This window comes from Dicentrarchus labrax, unplaced genomic scaffold, assembly GCF_905237075.1.
Source record: "Dicentrarchus labrax unplaced genomic scaffold, dlabrax2021, whole genome shotgun sequence".
NCBI classification, from domain to species: domain Eukaryota; kingdom Metazoa; phylum Chordata; class Actinopteri; family Moronidae; genus Dicentrarchus; species Dicentrarchus labrax.
This window is the reverse complement of record NW_026136723.1, coordinates 5211655-5229121: the sequence shown is the minus strand read 5'-3', so window position 1 is coordinate 5229121 and position 17467 is coordinate 5211655. Positions and strand designations below refer to the sequence as shown.

The following is a 17467-nucleotide window of genomic DNA, read 5'->3' as shown; positions in this document are numbered from 1 at the left end:
ACCATTAGGAGCAGCCAGAAGAACCTGATTTTTTCACAGGATTATTAGTTATAAGTCACCTACTGCAGCTTTAAATAGTAATTGTCTTCATTATATAGATTAATGAATATTTAAATTCCATGCTTTCTATACAAAAGAGTGTACAGTTCCTCAGAAGCACCTTTGCCTCAGTTGTAAACTCTTAATGAGCTTTGACCAAAAAATATCAATAAATAAATAACTCACAGTCCTTGAAATAAGATATTTTTAAATACGTATGATTTTCCAGGTTAATAATTAATTTACTTACTCAATTCTTGTTCTTATTTTTGAGCATGTGAGTTCATTCTTGACTTTTGGGAACACTTTAAGCTCAAAAGGTCCACCAACTAGCTTTCTGGAGCTTTCAGTCACATTTGAGGGCCTTCTTCGGCAATTCTTTTATCCAATATCAAGGGCACTGCAGAACATTTGGACTTTAAGCAACATCTTGCTCTGTCCCTCTGGGTTAGCAGCTAATAGAAATGCAGTCTTCCTCCCTCATTATCTTCCATTTGAGTTTTCAGAATGATACAAAAAGCTCCAGTTTAGGCCACTGAGAGGTTACACTGGTACACAGAGTAGAAGAACGTGACTCCAGTGTACCTGCCAAGGTCACTGGTGTCTGGATGTTCCACTTAACCAGCAAGGGCCTATTTTTTCTTAGAAAGCGGCCCTGACTCAGCTGTTTATCTCCTGGTTACAGTTTGTCAGTTACACACAAACCAGAACAGACCAGCAGCCTGGTGCTGGGAACTGATCAGCAGTGACACTGATAACATAAAACAAAACACCAACAGCATCACTGTCCTTTTGTTGCTTTATTCCAAGTAGACAAAGTGGATCAAACACATAAATATGAACACCTTGCCAAACAAGAGTGGAAGAGTGAAACCTGGCAACAGTATTATATGTATGTAAAATGCTTCTTTTGAAGCATACAGAATAATGTCCTTTATAAAAGTCAGAAAAAGGACCATTAAAGTGCATTCAGACGCCAGCTCCGATGAACATGTGAATGTGTGGTCAGATATAGGTGAGGCTGGCTCCGACATCGGCCTGTCTCTGTGGACGGAGGCTCGACAGGCAGCCGAGGAATATTCCTGCTGAGCCAACTGGGCCTGTCAATCAACAGAACAACACAAGACACATCTACAGGGCGCCGATTCCCCCAGCTACAGGGTATCACCTTTTACAGCCACACGGACACAACTGATAGCTCGTGGGCTGGTCAGTCACCAGTTTTGTCCCAAACTGTTTCCACTCCATTTGCTCCTTTGTAATTTGGTGAAGTATCCAACCAGAGAAGTTCCCAGTTAATAACGCATTACATATATGACACTGCATGTTCACAAGTCAAAATGACTTTGTAAGTTTTTTTAATCCAATTAAACCTGTGACTACAACTGAAGAGAAATGTGTCAATAATAACTAATCCACCAACAACATGATCATGTTATGCTAATGTTAATTAGTGAGCAAACTACTGTTAGCTAAGGAATTTTAGCTTGCTAGTAGGGCCAGCAAATTAATGTTAGCTAACTAAGCTAGCATAGCAAGTACAGAGTGTAATGTTTTAAAGTCAACACAAAATGTGTTAGCTAGCAGGCTTGAGCACTGAAACTGAATGCCATTTAAAATAACTCAGTTAACACTAACAGCTGGTAGCTAGCAAGGCTGAGCTATACTATTTAGGAACGGCAATGTTCTGTAGCACAGAGTGTCTACAGCTGTCAACTAATGAAGCTCGGGTCAAATGTTCTAATCCTGTTTACCTAATCTTTGATCACATAGTTTGTCATTTAAATACGTTTGTTCATTTTAGACATTTTATTTGGGCCTTGTAGCTACTTCTGTTCAACTACTAGCAAGTGAACATTCTTTAACCAATGTTAGCTAATTAGTTAGCTCCCCAGGTAACAAGCAACAGATTGGTTGACTTAATCCAATGTGTACTTCTAGAATACAATAAATAATACTGCAAAAAGGATATTGGATTTTTGAAGCTAATAACAATATTGATATTTGGAAATGAAAAATTCCAAGAACATATCAGATGATAGTCACTTTTTAACGTAAACATTTGATGTTTTCTTTCGGATCGGATCTTTTCTGTAGCGACACTCGTCGTTACTCCACAGCCGACAAACACACCGACACTGATTCTTCTGTAATTAGCTTATATGGGCCATGCAGATTTATTGACCTAGCTCTAATTCAAACTCTTACATTTTATTTAATTTTACTGTTAATTTACTAATTATTTACTGTTGTATGCTGTGTATATCAAATGACAGTACTCGTGTGGTAAAGGTAATGCATTAATTACTGTAACAGAGGTCCTGGTCTGGCATTCCCTGTGCTCCAAACACAGTGTGACTGCACTGTACTCAGGTCTTTTCAGGATGTTGTCATTGTGCTCTTTATGTTGGTATAAAGAGATAGCTGTAGAAAGAAGCCCTCGCCCTTTTTCATTCAGACAGACTGACACCAACTCTTAATGTTAGATTAGACAGATAAAGTTTTCCTGCTCTCAGTGTGGCTGTGCTCAGAATATTGTGGCTCAACATCTGGCCACAGAAAGGTAGGTCCACTACCAAACAGCTCAATAATTGTTTCCATCATTAACAGCCATTTTGAACAGTGTTACCATGTTTTAGGACCATAGTGCGTCCTAGTGAATCATTACTCTTCATGTAAACTTCTGGACCAAACTCCTATTGTGCAACATGGATAGAAAACACTTACGGACATACGCAACTTTGATTAGTTTGCTCTATCACGGCTCTGTCTGCAACCTCAACACGAGCTTTGGTAGAATACAAATATAAAGACTGATTGTTGAACAGATAAGCAGCACATATGTTAACAAATAACATAAAATAGACAAGTCAGAGCTCATTGTCCGCTGTAAAGAGTTCAGTGTAAACTTCATAGCTTGCCGCTGTATAGCATAATACTGCACTTCCTTTACAATGACTTGTTGCTGTCATCCAAAGTCCACAGGGCGAAAATCAATCCCACTGTCCTCTGTGGCAGCCAAACGCCGGCTGACCTGAACAAACAGTTCCACTGGAAAGATCAAACTCAGCCAATGAGACTTCAAAGGGCAGCCGAATGACTTTTCATGGTGGACCAGCAGATTGTACGCAGCTCACAGTAGTTCTTACGAAGCTTTAGATCCGGCTCACATCTTATAGTTCCCACTGTTGCTGCATCATCTCTTCTTCTTCTGCTGCCGCAGCATCTTTCTCCTCTTCATGATCATGGCGTGCAGCTTCTCGAGACCCTCCTGCAGTCCTTCCCCGATGATAGCACAAGCGGGCTGAAGGTGCCAGGGTGTGGCGGTGCTGAGCTCGCCCAGAGCCAACATGCTCTCCATCTCAGCCAGGCTGAGTGAGTTCCTCAGGTCCTGTTTGTTAGCCACCACCAGAACTGGCACGCCCTGGTTCTCCGCCAGCCGCGTGATCTTGTGCAACTCTGTCTTGGCCTCCTCGATGCGTTCGGCATCCACCGAGTCCACCACGAACACGATGCCGTCAGCGCAACGTGTGTAAGAGCGCCAAAGAGGCCGCAGCTTCTCCTGACCACCTACATCCCAGAAGTGGAAGGACGCTGTCCGTCGGCTACCTCCAAGTGACACTTTGATCTTCTCTGTGTTGAAGCCCTTAGTCGGGACAGTGTTCACAAACTCATTGAAACGCAGGCGGTACAGTACAGTGGTCTTGCCGGCACAGTCCAGTCCCAGAATGACAATGTGGAGAGCCTGGAAGGACGGCAGGCAGGGGAAGAGGGAGTGATGATCTGATAATCCGTTCCCCATCTTGGTAGCGCAGGACGAGTCGGCACCAAATATTCACCAGGCTGCTTTTATTCCACAGGGACTGCAGCAGGAGCCTGGGGGGTGGGGGAGGGAGGAGGGGGTCAAAACAGTATGCATAATGAGTCAAAGCACATAAACACCAAGCACTCTATTGCTTTACAAAAGCCCAAACACCCAACAAGTACATATATCCCCCTCTCCCTTTGGACTACACATCCCCACATTATCCTGGCTGTGAGAGATGAATGAGAAATAAAACAGCAGGGTGGATAGCAGCCCATTTGCACATGTAGCGCCACAGCAGCCAACAGGGATTTCATACGCTAATTTCTATTCAGTGAGTGAATCGGTAAACAACAGGATGAAGGCTTTTGAATTCTACCGAAATCCCTGATTCAACCGATCCTGAATCCAGCGTTCAGTGACAGATCAGAGGAGAGCTATTTTATTTATTCAGAGCATGGAGATATAGCTTTAAAAAAAAAGGTGTTGCTCGGCAACATAGACTGACTTCACTCTCGCTGAAAGGCGAATTTCAATTTTAAAAAACTGTAAAGTAATAAAGCCTTGCTCCTTAGCAAACAGACACCCATCGCAAAACATAATTCAACACTTGTGACAACACACAAATGTGTTCTGATAGATTCGGCATACATCTGGTCTTCATTTAAGCATTACATTGCAAGAAAATCGCGACTTTTATCGCTGATTTACAGCGACCGCTCCCGCCCTGCCCACCGCACATCAGTGAAGGGAGACTGAGCACACTGTAACCAGGTGCATTGTAAAAGTGGACATTTAATTAAAAATCAGAGCTACCTAGTGTCCTATAATTTACCCGAATTGAATAGCGGCCACTATGAATTCATGAAATGTCTCGTCTCAAACCAAAAAGCTAGCTTTGTATTTCAGAGAGCCAGTCGCATTAACTTAAGAGATTTTTAAATGGAGCCTGGCGTGCAGCTCTCTCTCGGACCGATGCTAGAGGCTCGACTGGAGGCTACGAACCAACAAGTGTTGAAAAATCGTAAAAGTTCAAATGTCTTCATCTGGCCCAACGTGGCCGACAGCCGGTTACATTCCACATTAATGAAACGTGACAACACAGAGGAACGGTTACCAGTATTAACGTTACTTTCATTGAGGGGAAATGAATTATAGTTGCCTATAACGTTAAATATCATTTGACAGCAGTTATCACGGTGTGTTCTACACTGACAAGCAGCATTTATGGTACAGTCATAAGAAACCTACCTTCACAAACAGTGTTAGTCCATTACAAAGTGACAGTATGTCCATATGAGCGGTGCTCTTGCTCTGTTCATGTCTTCAGACCCATTGAGGCATCCAGCTGAAAGGACTCCCTATCTATTCCTCAGCGGCGCCAAGCAGGACGGAGTAAACAATACAATTTCCGCTAGCGCTTTTCAAAATAAAGCTCCAGCTCAGTATTAAGCAAAATTAGGATCCAAATGATAAAAAAAAAAAAATTAAGAATGAACTAATTAATAAACAGTGACTTGAAGAAAAAAGATGGTAACAAAACTTTAAACACACTCCAAAATCCAAATCAAAGTTCACTAGGAGTTTTCCTTAAAGCTGCATAATAATGTTTGTCCTTGGCTTTGATTGGTTGTTCAGTCCCGGTGGCTTTTTGCAAATACCATTAGGAGCACAAGAACAACCCAGAGGAACCTGATTTTTTCATACATTATCTGCCTCATGCACTACTGTTAGGATAGAAAGTTTCAGCAAATAAAATATTTTTATAAAACAAATAACCTACTGCGGTTTTAAATAATCCATTTTTTTTTCATTTGAGACAAAGGATAATAACTAATTAAACCACACTGATACAGGAGGGAGATATCCATCATTCCAATAGATTCATCTTTACTATACACTCACTGACTGCTGATTTTTTGGCTACATTCACACTGCAAACATTTGCGCTCAATTTTAAATTCATAGCTCAGAACAGATTCTTTTTGTTTAGCTGTTCACATTATTTTATTGAATGTGACCCGTGTCAAATTCCAGTGTGAACAGGTCACAGTTCTGAAGTGACCTGCATGATGAATGTCATTCTAGAGAGTGACCTAAAAGTCGCAGGTCTGTGGGTAGATTTTCTTCAATCTTTCTCCTTAAGTTCCAAAACATATACAATATATATACAATTGCTGTACACCTGAAAAAGACTTGAAAATACTTCTCATGTCATCAGGTATTCTATTTTAGGACTGTTCCTAAAATAATGATAATGTTATTTCTATAAAGTGCGTTACTAAAGAAATGACATGCAGTGTTTCAAAAGATATATAATGAATATAAAACCAGGGAGAGAATATAATAGATAGATGGAAAATAAAACCCACTTGATAATAATAGTAAAATAAGATATAAATAAAATAGAATATAGAAGATTAGATGGAAAATAAAACCCATTGAAAAGAATAAATAAAACAAAGTAAGGGCAAAAAAGAGTTCCAAGCCTGTATCAGAAAGTCATAAAGGCTAAAGTGAAGAGTTAAGGTTTTAGCTTTCCTAGAAAATATTTAGTGAGCTATAGGTTCACTATTCAGGATTCACTCCAGCTGTTAATTATAGGCTAGTTTAATTTCATATATAATCTAATTAGTCCACATTTTCGTGTCGTTTCCAAACTTATTCAACACTTTAATTGTGAAGGAGTAATGATGACTTTTCCGGTCTCATTCTGCCTGACATTGGTTGGCTTGACGCAGCTCTATTTCCCGGTCAGATTGGCGGTGAACAACGCCTGCCGCGGACACGCGCACACACGAATGCGCACACGCTCACGCACGTCACCTGTTTCTGTCACTCAAACAGAGACTATGAAAGAGTACTGGACTGAGCTGAGGCAACTAGACAGATGATTTCTCTCTGTATGTTAAAGGTCCAGTGTGTAACATTAAGGAGGATCTATTAAAGAAATAGAATATAATCTTCAGAGCTGTTTTCATTAGTGGATAATCACCTGAAAATAGGAATCACTGTGTTTTCGTTACCTTAGAATGAGCTGGTTTCATCTACAGAGGGAACAGGTCCTCTTCTGGTGGAGTCCGCCATGTTGAGCACTAAATCCTACAGACTGGTCCTTTAGAACAATAGTTCAACATTATGTCAAATGAACTTATTTGCTTTCTTTCAGAGAGTGAGAGGAGAAGTTGGATATCAGTTTCATGTCTGTGTGTTTGGTAAAGAACTGGAGTCTGGACGTGGTTAGCCTAATAAATAAATAAAAGTTATTTTAACCCCAAAAAATTGTTGAAGCAGATTACATCAACATATTAAGTAACACAAACTCAGTTTTTTTAAGTTAAAAAGTTTCTTGATTAAGTAGATTTTACCACTAATTTTATGTGACACTAATGAATTTTGGTAAGGTACAGAAACATTCCTGAGTAAATACTTTTATTTTGTTTTCCTAGTATAAATAAAAATTACAAAATGAAGTCAGTGTCACTTAAAATTATTAAAGCTACTTACAAAATTACAAAATTGAGTTGGTTTACATGACAGAAGTGCTGGGTGGATTTCTGTATATGAACAGAATTGAGGTACACCGTGTAAATTAATGAGCTTTAGAAGTGTTGGTGTTTGCCCCTGCTACCAGTTTTTATGCTAAGCTAGGATAGCCACGTCCTGCCTCCAGCTCCATACATGAGATTGATATCCATCCTCTCATCGCACCCTTTAGAAAAACAAGCAAATGAGTGCCACCAAAAAAACACTGGGGTCAGAGTTGAAAACCTACTGCAAGGGTCAGATCAAACACGTTCTCACAGCAGTCTTTAAGTGGCCAGTAAGGTTTACATTTATTCACAAACGTTCCCCAGACAAGACTGTCAGACGGACTGCTTTAATCCCAGTGACATGAAAAGAAAGTGACACAATACCCATTCTGCAATGAATGGGTATATCACCCTGTATGAGAAATTCAACTCTGTAAATGTGTTAAAAGGATTGGTAGCTGGAGGAAAAAAAACTAAATATAGTATAAGACGTGTGAAAATCACATAGAACTGAAAAGAAAAGATTCATGGCAGAAACACTGTATGAATAGTCCCCACAATGCCAGTGCCACTGTGTGATACTAAAGTCACACACAAAGAACTTCTATCAAATCCAGACCAGGCCTCTAAATGAGACCTATGTTTATTTGTCAAAACATATAGCAACACCAGGCTAGTAAAGGAGACCTGCCTCTATTTGGTACCCAGCTTTTAAAAGTGTCATGGTATACAATTTATTTAGAACATTGAAGCTGCTGGAGGTAGTTTTATAGAAATGTTTCTGATTGGTTGTTTTCGATCAGGCCTGGTGGATTCTTACAAATACCGTTGGTAGCACTAGGAGGAGCCAGAGGAACCTGATTGTTTCACAGCTTATCTGTCTCATGTTCTACTGTCAGGATATCGTTTCAGCAAATATGACTAAAAGTTATTTTTATAAAATGTATCTACTGCAGCTTTAATATAGCAGCAAAGAACTATTTGTCATTCATGTAACTGGGGTCACTATTTACGCAGCAAGACGTTCTTCATAGAAGTTATAACTGTTTGCAAAAATACACAAATACACTCTAGAAATGTCCTTATATTTTCTTGCACCTACATTATAGTAAAGCATGCTTTTGAATGTTAAATAGTCAAAGAAAGAGGAGGACAGGAACACTGGCTAATATGGTGTAGTTGTACTTAATTCACACTCAGTTGTTGAACATGCTTACTGTGCCATCAACGCAGGAAATTGTTCTCCACACATTTCCCCCGTCTTCCTGAGAAAATCCGCATCAATCTTTAATTATTTTTGGATACAAACAACTGATAAATAAAAGAGGTTTACAAGAACATTGCCAAAAGGAGCTACAATATATCTGACAGCTAAACAAAGACCAGTGGTTCCCAAACTTAGGGGTGGATCTAGAGCGCCACCCCAGTTTGCTGTCAAATTTAACACATTCATTTATGTGTTTTAAGTGTTAGGCTTTAGTTAAAAAGAAAAATACATGTATTTGGAAAGATTTCTGAAGATTTGTAAATAATACTATTATATATTGATTTATAATGCCACCTTTAGACATTTCTATTCAATGCTCAATGGAATCACAATCAAGGACATTAAATTTATAAATTTTTCATGATATATATCTATATAATCTAAATATGCATTGACTTCGTGCTTCTTCAATCCCAGTATGAGGGGTCCCAGGCCAGGAACCAGCCTGTGAAGGTCGGGGGTTCATGTCTTTGTTTCACGATCACCACAGGAGTCTGCTTGTCCCGGCCGCTCGGGTCGGTCTCTATGTACTGTTTGGCTGCAGAGGAGACAGAGTCGTTGTTACAATGCAAACAGCTCGTCTGTGTAGTGTTTTCCAGAAATCAGTTTCACATGTTGGTAGCGACCTCATGTGGCAGGAAGAGGTAACTGTTTCATACATGTTGAATTCAATGCAGAGATATTCTGTGCTGTGTATGATGTTCAGCTAAAAGACATGAAAGGGATAAGAGAGGCTAGAGATCTAACAGTGGTATGCTTTTTGTGGATCCAGGGACTTCCTACAACAGAATACAGTATTTTTAACCCATTAGTGCAGGTAGCATGGTGGCTCTGTGGTTTTCACTCACTCCCTCTCTCCAACAAAATACACAGTATTCTTCACACAATTGCTGTTAGATTAAGTTCACTGGCAACATTTTGGGCAACCCTGGGAGTGTGACTGCTGTACTACACAGAAGAAGAGCAGGGTCTAGGCTACTAAAACTAGAGGTGGCAAAAGTACACTAATTCTTTACTCAAGGAGAAGTGTAAAAATATGCTCTGGTTAAAGCTGTAAAGTAGGTAACTTTTATAAAAATAACATTTTGTCATATTTGCTGAAACTTTCCCTACATCCTGACAGTAAAACATGAGACAGATAATCTGTGAAACAATCTGGAACCTGTTTTTTTCACAGATTATCTGTCTCATGTAGACAGCAGTGTCTTTAAGTTTTTTTGGGGGGGATCCCTAAGCGTTCCCAGGCCAGATTATGTATCCGGGATCTCATTCTTTCAGTCACTACCCAAAGCTCATGGCCATAGGTGAGGGTTACAACGTAGACTGACCGGTAAAGGTTACAGTCTCCTCATCACTCACACAGATCTGATGTTATCATTTCTTTAGTAATGGGTGGCATTTAAGTCACATGATTTTTGTATGTGATGATGAATTTGTTTCCATTGCATACACCCACTTGTTGTCTGCAGTAGTATTTTTAATACTGCTGTTGATTCTTTAAGGATAAGTGATTTAATATTGGCCATTTCTTTCTCAGTTTTGTCCTCTTTTCTGGTTAAATCTAGTAAGGCTATATTAAGGAAGTACCATTTGAAGTAACCTGTATGATAAGCTTCTTTATATTCACTCAGGCCTAAAACAGCAACAATACAAAGCCTAACCCACTTACGGAGTCAAATCCTAAAACTCACCAGATTTGACAGATTCAGTCCTCTCCACCTCGTTGGCATCCTTTCCAATCCAGACAAACACCTGCAATAGAAGACTGTTTGTATTAGAGTGACTGTGCAGTTTGTCCAGAGACGATCTAACATCTGCTCCAGCTGTGTACCTGATCCCACACATCCAGCAGCATCACATCGTCTTCAGCCAGGTCAGCCTGTGTGAACTCTCCTGGAACCTCCTCAATCTGCACACATGATGATAACACCGCTTAGAATAATGCTCCACCGCATCCCGTTCAACACACTGCTGTGTTTCTCACAGATTGGATTGGGATTCCACTGATCACACGAGGAATATAACAGCTAACTGAAGCGTCGTGTTTCAAAAGATATGATTACTAACTGGTATATAAAGCAGGTAAAGCAGGTAGCCTATGTTAGATGAGGGAGTGATGATAGGTAAAGAAGGTCTGACTCATTCAGTTTTTTAATATAGTTAATCAAATGTACTGGTTGATGAGCTGGTGGATCAAATACTTACTATGAACCTGCCAGTCTTATTGGAACATCCAAACAGACGAACAGGGTGAGTCGCCGTCTCACTCTCCAGTCCATCTGAGGTCTGGTACTCTTTCTTCCCCCCTAATCCTGCCCAGAAGTCAGCTGCAACACAAAACACACACTGACTCAGGTCGACCAGTGCAGCACGAAAGCTTGTGTCTGAGCAGATGTGGTGTTTCTTTAATTATCCTTCTAGGTCTACACTATGCTACTACCCATGCAGAAGCTTACAGTTGTATGAGGGTTCAAACCCCGAATGGGTAGAACCCTATTGTGTTTGGGGTGGGGTATTAGGGTTCAGCCAGAATGGCAAAACCTGGTTTGAGCCAGTTTATCATTTTTATTTATTATCTGCCCAATAACTGTAAATTATGTGCAAATGCTTCCCAAAAAACATGCATTCTTGGATAATTGCAGCTGGAACACGATTCTAGCTGTAATTAAGGCCCAAAGAGAGCAAATTTAAGTCCAGCTCAATAGACCACCATTAAAAATAAAAGAGCAATTTGCAACAGTTGACAGAACACCTCCAACTGTAAAAAAGGTTAATTAGGTTAATAGAATGAATTTTTGATCCATAGAGGTTTTAAATTGAATGCCTACCTTAAAAGCCGAGAAAGGTGATTATCTGTGAAGTCATCATAATGTAAATTCATGCCCATTTTTCCTGCATCTAATTATCCCCCCCACTGACAGGAGCCATGATAACCAGATAATCAGTGTTATTCACTTCACCTGTCAGTGCTCACAATGTTATGGCTGATCGGTATATATACTGTCAATGTGTAAAGTCTATGGGCCAAGCGGGAACTCACGAACAGAGCCAGTGGGAGAAACACTACTGCACGTATTCAGTTGGTCGCAGAAGACTCTTGGTGTCCAGTATCTAGTTCTATTACATGTCTATGCTTGGAATATAAAAGTCTGCCATGATTTTTGCTATATATATAAATTAGAAATACAGTAATACCAATAGAACACTATTGAGCATGAAATTGATCGTTCAAAAACAAGGCTGCCATCAATAAGATTATCTTTACTTGAGCACACAAAGACCATTGAGTTTTACTTCTCACATCACTCACCCTCTCCAGAGGGATCAGATAAGATGACATATATTTATAAGTATGCATGTGAACTGTAGATAATAACCTGGTTCATTTCCTTCCATGATGTGTTTGCTGCTGCAGTTCAGCTCTTTACTTATGTACTCAGCTCCCTTTTCCTCTTCTTTACTGGCCCCTCTGCCCATCCACAGATAGCCCCGCCCATCAGCCATCTTCAGCAGGAAGGCGTCATTAGAGTTTAGACTGGCTGCACTGGCGTCAACCTGAAACATAACATGACATTTAACACAAACAACAGGCATTGTCACAACTGACTCCCCTGTAGTAAGTGCAGTCCATACAGCAAGAAAACCCTCACCTCTGCTATTCTGGTGATGGTCCCCAGGTTCCGTCGCACCTGAAACAGTCGGGTTGGAGGCGTGGGGGCTTGTACTCCACGGCGGGAAGTACCACTCTTATATACAATGAGGGGTTTGGATTTAAAGAGACTCAGTAGATGTGGGGGTTCTTTACCCTGGCACACTCGCACCTGATGACACACACACACACAAAAAAACTCCTGTGTAGGCAATCTCAAAGAAATTTGTGGTATACATGTGTCCATTTGTGGAGAAAAATCATTTTGAAATATTCAGGATTTAGGGCCCCCAGCTAGTTAACCTGATAGAGCACATGCCACATATCAAAGCTCAGTCCTCTCCTTTCTCGTCAATCTCTACTGTCAGAAACCAAATGAAGCTAAAAAACCTATGAAAAACCTTCTATCTCTCTCTGCGGCCTTGTATCACTCCACTAAGCCCCTCCCACCAAACCTACAAGTTGTGCGGCAAGCAAAAGCAAAAGGTCTGCTCTCCCGGGCCCTCTCCACGAAGTGTTCCGTGTTTTGCAGGCAGTGCCGGGGCAGAGCGCCCCACACCACGGCATCAAACATAATGAGCCCACGGTTCTGTGTGGACGTGTTCACACAAGTGTTTTGCAAGTTGCAGGATTTTCTGCAGGACTTTAGACCACTGAATCAAGCTTTCACCATTTGAGGAAACTTGCATGCGCATCTGCATTTGTGAAACAGCATAAAGAAACTCCCTTTCAATCAGAGCAGAGTCTTGAATTTGATCATTGCTCAAAGGGATCTTGAGTTATGAGCAAATAGGTGGTAGGCCACGCCCATTTTCACCAATCAATATGGCAGTTCAGATCTGATACTGGCTGTACCTGAACTGCATTCCCTTGAAGCGAACGATCCAGTTGAACAGTCAGGAAGGCCGAGGCTGTCAGCTCATCCACAGAGCAGCTGGCCCCTTGCCTACAGGTCAGAAGGAGACAAGTAGCAATGATTTGTACTGGATGTTTAAGATAAAACCACAGTAAACATTAAAGCTGAACTAATCTATATTTTTATATTCAGGAAAAAATAAATGTATGTTTTCATTAGTGTATAACCACCTGAAAGAAATAATCGTGTTTTCGATACGGGTTGCCTTGAACCACCATGTTTCTACTGTAGCCCAGAACAGACAAACCAAACACTGGCTAAATAGGGTGTTTCTGTTTTTCACAAGTTTGGTGGCCACAGTAGTTTCTCCTACACATCACTGAAAACCACTAAATACACACAGTGGTCCTTTAAGTCATTTCTAGTTAGCTGCTAGTAGTCATCACATTTTGTAATCAGTATGATCACATTTGACCCGCAGCTCCAAAAACTATTTGGGAGACCTTCAGCCACCTCTAGTGTAGGAAAATAAGGGACCTTGCCAGCAGGGTGTCCTCACCCATGAGATTTTGAGCATCAGACATAATTTCCAGCTTTCTGATGATTTTTTAATGCACCAATTTGTTCTTTTTATGCATCTGTTTCAAAGTCCTCAGCTACTCTCATCATGAATGTAAAGCAAATAGTCAATATTAGTAAAGTACAGTTGCATCAATTATATAAAGGATTAAAAGACATGGGCAAAATGTTTGGTCTGTCAGTATAACTGTGTCCTCTGCCCTTGCGCTACTTGGACGCAGTAGATGTTGCTTCAGGTCAGACAGTCCACACGGGGAACAGAAAATACTATTGGTCCATTTGTGGTCCGTCTGCCGTTGAAATTGTTATTCAGACAGCTTCTTTCTTTTTACCAGTGTACTTGAGCCGGAGGTATTGACCTACAATAAAAAAAAGTTGCATCTGTGTGTCCTTGAGCAGCAACAATGACGTGTGACGAACAACTTTGTGATTCTGTCATTCTCTTCTGCAAATTCTGATTTAATTCTTCACAGCTATGTCTTTTGAAACTCTTTATTGTACTACTACTCAATTATTTCTCATGTCATTCCAAGCATGTGAAAATGTAATGTAGGCATTAGAGTTGTGTGTACACGAAGTATGAGACAAATTGTGTCCTGTATTAATTCAGTAAGGGACAGTATGTTTTATTGCTTAATACGGGACGATCTCGTATTTTACAGGACAATCCTGTATTTTACGTGATGGGTGGCAATTTTAGGCACAATTTAAATGCTGGCACAATATGAAAATAAACAGATATAATTGACATGAATCAGGAAGCTTGGAGCATTAGAATACATCACAGAGGAAGTTACAGCTCTATGCAAAACCAGTTCAGTGAGTGAACGGAGTCATACCAGGTGTAGATGATGTGTCTTGTCCCGTAAGTGTACAGGATGATATAACAGTCCCCACCATAAAACTGCCCGTAGGTCTTTGGGTCAACAGGAACTCTGCCGATGCTCTCCACCCTCCAGATCTGAAAGATTGAAACAAGAAGCACTACTTTAACCGTCACATGTCTAATAGAGAAGTTTTACAAAATTTTACCGCTAATCCAATCCACTCCACACTCTCCTCTCCTCATGGCCAACAGGGGCTACCAAATAACCTAATTATGTTTGTTCTCTGCTTATATTCTGTCATAATTTAAACAAAATAATAGTATTAGGATCAGGCCATATCATGCTTCAATTATATTCCCCTCAGTAAATTTACATTATGTTGTTGATATTAAGCTACAATGTATTGCTTATGGACTGGACAGTGTGTGAATTGCAACAAAAAAGGCCAGTCACGTTATTTAGCACAACCCTAACTCTGAACCCAACATAACCCTAACTCTAATTATTTTTCTGTTTTTAATCCATTTTAACAAGGACTAGTTATGTCTTTACACAGAGACACAGTTACTGTGTTTGAGTACCTCAATCCGGTACCATACTGTGTACAGGGATTTAGAAATGCTAAAGTCCAAAAAAAGAATGTGCTAGGCAGGGCTGGGGGCATGCAAAGTGTCCAAGTACTGTTGAGTATCGGCCCATTTCAGTCACTGGAACTCAAGTAACATCTAGGTAACCTCTGTTTCACCTTGTCACAACAATCTCCAATGGTGTTGGAAACCCATAGCTTCCTGAAGATGTGTAGTTACATTTTTGAGAAAATGCACTTTGACTATGGCAACTACATGCGTAGCCTATATACATACACGATAACTTCTTAATGGACAATATATCCACCTTAAGAAGATGAAGGGGTAGTAGGAAAAACACCTCATGTTCCGCAGGTCTTGAACCATTAGTTAGTGGAAGTCATCAGCATTTATTTACCACTGCAGAAAACCCAGCACTAGCATTGGTTTTACATGCAGACCACTGGTATATTCAGTCACCTGTGTGTCTCCACTCCCATCATCCACCATGTTGTACTGGGCTGCCATGTGTTGGGACTCATGGAGCTTGGAGGCATCAAACTCCACCTGCTGGATCCTCGCAATCCTCTCAGTGACAAACACCTTCCCTAAACCCTCGCTCTGGTCTTTGTCCTTCCAGCCAACGAAGAACTGCTTGAACATGGGAGTCTCTCCTCCCTCTGGCAACACCTGGATCTGCAGGACCATCAGTAGCAACACTATCACCACTGGAACCACTTTCATTTTTGTAAGAGTCACACATTTTAATATGGTACTTCTTAAACATATAAATAATACAGTAGCAAAGTGACAATGACAGTAAACCTGTGTGTTTGCTGGGTAGCCCATCTGTTTGATGAATCCCTCAGCTGTTTTCATGGCTTCCTTTCTTTCACTGGGGTTGGCTTTTTGCCCTGTTGGAGATCAATGAGATGAGATGGAGGTTGATATGAAAAACCCACACAGCATGCTGTCACAAAGACAATAAACCATTCAAAGCATACTGAAAGGTGCTACTGTCGGATTACCTTTCCATACAAATATCATCTTGTTTTTGCCATGATCCAGGATGAAGCACTCGTCTGAGAGCAGGTCACTCTGGAGGAATGGGTTTTCCTCCTTCACAACAGTCACTTTCATGGACCCTGACGCATCAGATACCTGGTAACATACAAGCACGCAAAACAGCTGGCAATTGAAACAAAGAGACAGGTGGCTTAAGAATTATAATGCCATAAGCCGTAATTTTGCAGCAAAATCAGTTCCTTCCAGTATTTAACTGGAAGAATTAACTGGTACACAAAAAGTAATGGTTTAGTTATAAAACAAGATAATCTGACTGCACCAGATGAGAGGAACTAGAATTACCTTGTGTCTCCAGCTGTCTCGCAAAGTTAGAGACAAGAGTCAACAGTACTTCTTAATGGGGTTTCCCACCTCATGGCTGTACCCACCACTAAGGTAACAGAGGTGCAGATGCAGCGCAAGATATAGCTAGACCTTGTTGAAATGGATGGATTTAAAATGGTAAAATAATCAGGGTTAGGGTTTTGCTGTGTTCAGGGTTTGGGTTGTGCTGCATTAGGCTACCTTTTTTGGTCTAATTCAGGCACTGATCTAACAACATTCTAACTGTTAGCAAGCACTTAGCAAGAGTTTTTCCCATCTTCAACTAAATTCTGTCAAATGAAATGATGCAGCTTTAGAGACTTTCATCAGGAGTCACATCAAGTTAACTTAGTTATGCATGTATGCAGGACAACGTCCCGTGTGATAAAATGTCTGATCCAAAATTACATTGTCTCATTTGATGTGATAGGTTAATCATTTTTCAGCCAGTATCAGTATTTAAGTCAACCAACTGACCAATCCTCCCAAAAATGTCCAGTTTTCCTTTTACAGTACATTAAATTGAATTACTGTTATTCTGTGTGTGTGAACACTGTACCATGTATAGTTTAGCCATTTTCCTGTTAGATATGTCTGCTACTATATCATCATCATCATCTCCCTCTGACAGCTTTGGCATCACTCCAAGGACCTGTTAGTGTGGAAACATTTGTATTACAAGTAATTCAGTAATTCAGGCTAACAAGAAAAATGTAAGTACGATTTGCCTTTCTGGTCAACTGAAATAGGTTAGCCAGGATGGCAAACTGTTAAAGGAATAATTCTCTATACATTACATACAGAGCTGCTGTCAAGATGTGGTTAGCTTATCTTAGCGTAAAGATTCTACAGTGAGAAACAGCTAGCCTGGCTCTGTCCAAAGTAAAAAAACAAAACAATTTTGCTTCACGTTTGGTGGGTTAGGGTTAGGGTCAGGGTTAGTTATTGATTTTAGTT

At 40.4% G+C, this 17467-nt stretch overlaps 2 protein-coding genes across 3 annotated transcripts in view; both read right to left on the bottom strand.

Moving 5' to 3' along the window:
* Window positions 1–824: 824 nt before the first annotated feature.
* arl4ab (ADP-ribosylation factor-like 4ab) lies at window positions 825–5212 on the bottom strand. The gene is made up of 2 exons (XM_051390993.1): window positions 5096–5212; window positions 825–3915 (listed from the first exon to the last, which is right to left on the bottom strand). The coding sequence occupies exon 2, from the start codon at window positions 3839–3841 to the stop codon at window positions 3236–3238; it is 606 nt and encodes a 201-aa protein (XP_051246953.1). The 5' UTR covers window positions 3842–3915; window positions 5096–5212; the 3' UTR covers window positions 825–3235.
* A 3416-nt stretch (window positions 5213–8628) lies between these two features.
* scin (scinderin) overlaps window positions 8629–17467 on the bottom strand; it is a 46893-nt gene continuing 38054 nt past the window's right edge. For both annotated transcript variants that reach the window (XM_051390718.1, XM_051390719.1), the window contains 12 exons: window positions 17070–17162; window positions 16150–16282; window positions 15947–16035; window positions 15602–15817; window positions 14568–14689; window positions 13149–13239; window positions 12295–12465; window positions 12022–12199; window positions 10850–10971; window positions 10476–10553; window positions 10336–10396; window positions 8629–9182 (listed from right to left, as the gene is read on the bottom strand). In XM_051390718.1, the coding sequence (XP_051246678.1) occupies window positions 9052–9182; window positions 10336–10396; window positions 10476–10553; window positions 10850–10971; window positions 12022–12199; window positions 12295–12465; window positions 13149–13239; window positions 14568–14689; window positions 15602–15817; window positions 15947–16035; window positions 16150–16282; window positions 17070–17162 (1485 nt within the window). In that variant the 3' untranslated portion in view covers window positions 8629–9051. The remainder of the gene's footprint in view (window positions 9183–10335; window positions 10397–10475; window positions 10554–10849; window positions 10972–12021; window positions 12200–12294; window positions 12466–13148; window positions 13240–14567; window positions 14690–15601; window positions 15818–15946; window positions 16036–16149; window positions 16283–17069; window positions 17163–17467) is intronic.